The sequence below is a fragment of the Antennarius striatus genome, chromosome 10, assembly GCF_040054535.1.
Source record: "Antennarius striatus isolate MH-2024 chromosome 10, ASM4005453v1, whole genome shotgun sequence".
Lineage (NCBI taxonomy): Eukaryota > Metazoa > Chordata > Actinopteri > Lophiiformes > Antennariidae > Antennarius > Antennarius striatus.
In genome coordinates, this window is record NC_090785.1 from 122,501 (window position 1) to 127,500 (window position 5,000).

Genomic DNA, 5,000 nt, shown 5'->3' on the forward strand with positions numbered 1-5,000 from the left:
CACACACACAACCACACACACACACACACACACACACACACACACACACACCTCCATCACACCTCGTCCTGCTCTTCATCTTCCAGATCTGCAACATCATGAACGCCGCCGAGGACGAGTTCTTCAGCTTCCAGGTGAGACGGCAGCGATCTGTGAAGACAAACACACACACTTCACAAGCTCATCCCATTTGTGTGTGTGTGTGTGTGTGTGTGTGTGTGTGTGTGTGTGTGTGTGGACACGCACAGACAGAACCTCTGGACGACTCGGGTTGGACCATCAGAAACATTCTGTCTCTGCCAATCGTCAACAAGAAGGAGGAGATTGTGGGTGTGGCCACGTTCTACAACAGGAAGGACGGGAAACCCTTCGATGAGATGGATGAAACACTGATGGAGGTGTGTGTGTGTGTGTATCTGCCTAGTTAGAACCATCAAACCAGTTCACATCAGAGTCCTGTCCCATGAAGCTGGATTAACCTAGTCAGGCTTCCTCCTACTTATCTGGCTTCACTTACCCAGACATCCACCCTCCAGATTTTCGGTCCCATAAAGCCGGCTATCAACTCACTAATCCAATCCAGACTTGTCCACTCTAGATCTGTGCGCGCTCACATAAAAAGGGCGGAGTTTGCTGCATGCGACCAATCACAAACATGCAACAAACCGGCCCGAGACGCATATTTCACAACGGAGGAGCAAACAATAATAATTAATAAATACGATCAATACAAATCAATAATCCAGCAATCAGCAACACAGCTGCAGCTGCCAAACGGAGCAAGGATCTCTGGGAAAACATGGCCGACTGCGTCAATGAGGAAGTTAGTGCCATTATAATATTACTGCCCCACTATGACTGCACTTGTGTGTCTGACTACAGTAACATGTGTGTGTTCATACATGTGTGTGTGAACCACATGTTTGGTTATGACATGTGATCGTAGCCCCGTGACCTTATGAACAGCTCTACGTACTGTGTTCTTCACAGGTTTTCAGCATCGCCAACACAATACATTAAAGTACCGATCAATCAATCAATCAATCAATCAATCCATGATTTACTGAAACAAATCATTGATCAATGACATTTTATCAGTGTCTTGCTTGTAACCCGTCCAACGAGGGATTCCAGGACATCATAATAATTACCAACATCACTCAGAAATATATGAACTGTGTCAAAGACCCTCAGGTCAATGCACACTGTGGGGGGCTGTCAGCGCGGGGTTGGGGTGCGTTCCATTCCTGATGTGAGGCTCCAGCAGCTGACAGATGTAATGTAACCCCTCCCCCAAAACCTCTACCTTTCTACAGTCATTGTTCAGCCAATCCCACCGGATTACAGCCATCCCTAAATATTCTCTCTGCCTGAGCGCTCTGCACACAAGCTGTGACCCGAGATCCACCGGGTTCTCAGGGAACGGACGGCCCGTTTTCAGGAGAACTGATTGGTCAGTAGGTGGGGCTGTCATACCTGCTGAGCTCTGATTGGTCAGTAGGTGGGGCTGTTATACCTGCTGAGCTCTGATTGGTCAGTAGGTGGGGCTGTCATACCTGCTGAGCTCTGATTGGTCAGTAGGTGGGGCTGTTATACCTGCTGAGCTCTGATTGGTCAGTAGGTGGGGCTGTTATACCTGCTGAGCTCTGATTGGTCAGTAGGTGGGGCTGTTATACCAGCTGAGCTCTGATTGGTCAGTAGGTGGGGCTGTTATACCTGCTGATCTTATCCTGAACTTATCCTACTCCGGAGCAGGTTAGGTGTTCAGCATAGGTTACCGCGACAACGCAGCCCGATAGAAAGTCAGCAACCTTTATGGTACCGAAAAGCCAGGTTTAAGCCTGAAATTATCTCACTAAGCCGTAGTCCAGCTTTATGGTACAGACCTCTGTTCTCCAAACCAGTTTCATTCTGAACTGAAACAAGTTTTTGTTCTCTCTTTTGTCCTCACACACTCTCTCTCTCACACACACACACACACACACACACACACACACACACCCCAGTCCCTCACACAGTTCCTGGGCTGGTCGATGCTGAACCCCGACACGTTTGAGCGGATGAACAAGCTGGAGAACAGGAAGGACATCTTCCAGGACATGGTCATGTACCACGTCAAGTGTCGCAAGGATGAGATCCAGCACGTCCTGGTGGGTGGAGCCACACACAGGCCCCGCCCCCACCGCTCCATTCAGGAGGGGGGCATTGTTTATAAACTGAATTCAGTTCAGCTTTGCTACGAGGCGACTTGTCAGCAGGGGGAGGAGCCTGTTTGGCCCCTCCCCTGGTCAGGTGTCAGGTGATCGGTGCTGAAGCAGAGGTCATGTGTCCTCCAGAACACCAGGGAGCGCTGGGGGAAAGAACCCGACGAGTGCGAGGAGGAGGAGTTGCAAGAGATTCTGGTAAACAACAACAACAATCAGATCAACAACAATAACAATACCAACAACAAACAATAACAACAACAACTTTAAGAACAACAACAGCAACAATAAGAACAACCGCAACAATAAGATCAAAAATAACAATAACAAAAACAACAATTAGAACAACAATATCAACAACAACAACAACAAGAACAAAAACAAGAACAAAAACAAGAACAACAATCAGAACAACATAAACAACAATATGAACAACAATAACAAGAACAATATCAACAAAAACATCATCAACAATAACAACAATACCAACAGTAACAATAACAACAACAATTAGAACAACAACAATAACAACAACACTACAGAGTCCTTCACGCCCGTCTCCTTCACGCCTGTCTCCTTCACGCCCGTCTCCCTCACGCCCGTCTCCCTCACGCCCGTCTCCCTCACGCCCGTCTCCCTCACGCCCGTCTCCCTCACGCCCGTCTCCCTCACGCCCGTCTCCCTCACGCCCGTCTCCCTCACGCCCGTCTCCCTCACGCCCGTCTCCCTGCAGTCGGAGGTGCTCCCAAACGCCCGGGAGGCGGAGATCCTGGAGTTCCACTTCTGCGACTTCGAGCACAGCGAGCTGGACCTGGTGAAGTGCGGCATCAGGATGTACTACGAGCTGAAGGTGGTCGACAAGTTCCACATCCCCCGTGAGGTGGGCGTGGCTACACCACACGTTAGCATGGAGCCGTTAGCGGGGTGGCCGCTCACACCCACTTTGTGCTGCAGGTCTTGGTGAGGTTCATGTATTCCCTCAGCAAAGGCTACAGGAAGATCACCTACCACAACTGGAGGCACGGCTTCAACGTGGGCCAGACCATGTTCACCCTGCTGATGGTAGGCCCCGCCCTCTGCTGAGCCACACCCGTCTGCTCTGAGCCACACCCATCTGCTTTTGTTCTGTGTGTGTGTGTGTGTGTGTGTGTGTGTGTGTGTGTGTGTGTGCGTGCGTGCGTGTGTGTGTGTGTGTGTGTGTGTGTGTGTGTGCGTGCGTGTGTGTTCAGACGGGTGACCTGAAGCGTTACTACACGGACCTGGAGTGCATGGCGATGGTGACGGCCGGGTTCTGCCACGACATCGACCACAGAGGAACCAACAACCTCTACCAGATGAAGTAAGAGCCCCCCCCAGTCTCGTCCCGGCCCCAGCGGTTCTGGGTCGTGTCCCGACCCCCCAACCGTACTGAGTTCTAGTGAAACCCGATCCATCGCACTGACTCATGTCATGATGTCACCACAAAGGGGCGGAGCTAGCACTTAGCTCCAACAACAGGAAGTGTTTCTGGTCCTCTGTCCGGGTGACACAAGGCAAAGGACTAATCTGTGTGTGTGTGTGTGTGTGTGTGTGTGTGTGTGTGTGTGTGTGTGTGTGTGTGTGTGTGTGTGTGTGTCTGTGTGTGTGTGTGTGTGTGTGTGTGTGTGTGCGTGTGTGTGTAGGTCTGGTAACCCTCTGGCGAAGCTTCACGGTTCCTCCATCTTGGAAAGACACCATCTGGAGTTTGGAAAGACTCTGCTGAGAGATGATGTACACACACACACACACACACACACACACACACACACAGACACACACACACACACACACACACACACACACACACACAGACACACACACACACACACACACAGACACAGACACACACAGACACACACACACACACACACACACACACACACACAGACACACACAGACACACACACACACACACACACACACAGACACACACACACACACACACACACACACACACACACACACACACACACATTTCCCATGAGGCTTTGCTCACCTGTGTGTCTGGCGTTCCAGTCCCTGAACATCTACCAGAACCTGAACCGCCGCCAACACGACACCGTCATCCACCTGATGGACATCGCCATCATCGCCACCGACCTGGCGCTCTACTTCAAGTCAGTAATAGGGCGTGGCCACCCCTGTTGGCCCCGCCCCTTCACATGATGTAGATGCTGTTATTGATCAAGTGTGTGGGGGGCTGAACCATCTGAGACTCTGGGGGCGTCGGGTCAAGACTTACCTCATGTTCACGTCTGAGCGTTTCGCCAATCGGGTCGGTCTGGTTCCTGGAGTCGGTCTGGTTCCTGGAGTCGGTCTGGTTCCTGGAGTCGGTCTGGTTCCTGGAGTCGGTCTGGTTCATGGAGTCGGTCTGGTTCCTGGAGTCGGTCTGGTTCCTGGAGTCGGTCTGGTTCCTGGAGTCGGTCTGGTTCCTGGAGTCGGTCTGATTCCTGGAGTCGGTCTGGTTCCTGGAGTCGGTCTGGTTCCTGGAGTCGGTCTGGTTCCTGGAGTCGGTCTGGTTCCTGGAGTCGGTCTGGTTCCTGGAGTCGGTCTGATTCCTGGAGTCGGTTTGGTTCCTGGAGTCGGTCTGGTTCCTGGAGTCGGTCTGGTTCCTGGAGTCGGTCTGATTCCTGGAGTCGGTTTGGTTCCTGGAGTCGGTCTGATTCCTGGAGTCGGTCTGGTTCCTGGAGTCGGTCTGGTTCCTGGAGTCGGTCTGATTCCTGGAGTCGGTCTGATTCCTGGAGTCGGTTTGGTTCCTGGAGTCGGTCTGGTTCCTGG

The 5,000-nt window shown here is 51.8% G+C and overlaps 1 protein-coding gene across 2 annotated transcripts in view; it reads left to right on the forward strand.

Annotated features, from left to right (window-relative positions):
* Positions 1–5,000, forward strand: part of pde6a (phosphodiesterase 6A, cGMP-specific, rod, alpha) — an 18,655-nt gene that overhangs the window by 10,792 nt on the left and 2,863 nt on the right. For both annotated transcript variants that reach the window (XM_068324913.1, XM_068324914.1), the window contains 9 exons: positions 87–134; positions 249–398; positions 2,007–2,150; positions 2,337–2,402; positions 2,938–3,084; positions 3,159–3,266; positions 3,434–3,543; positions 3,866–3,953; positions 4,239–4,339. In XM_068324913.1, coding sequence (XP_068181014.1) covers positions 87–134; positions 249–398; positions 2,007–2,150; positions 2,337–2,402; positions 2,938–3,084; positions 3,159–3,266; positions 3,434–3,543; positions 3,866–3,953; positions 4,239–4,339 — 962 coding nt within the window. The remainder of the gene's footprint in view (positions 1–86; positions 135–248; positions 399–2,006; positions 2,151–2,336; positions 2,403–2,937; positions 3,085–3,158; positions 3,267–3,433; positions 3,544–3,865; positions 3,954–4,238; positions 4,340–5,000) is intronic.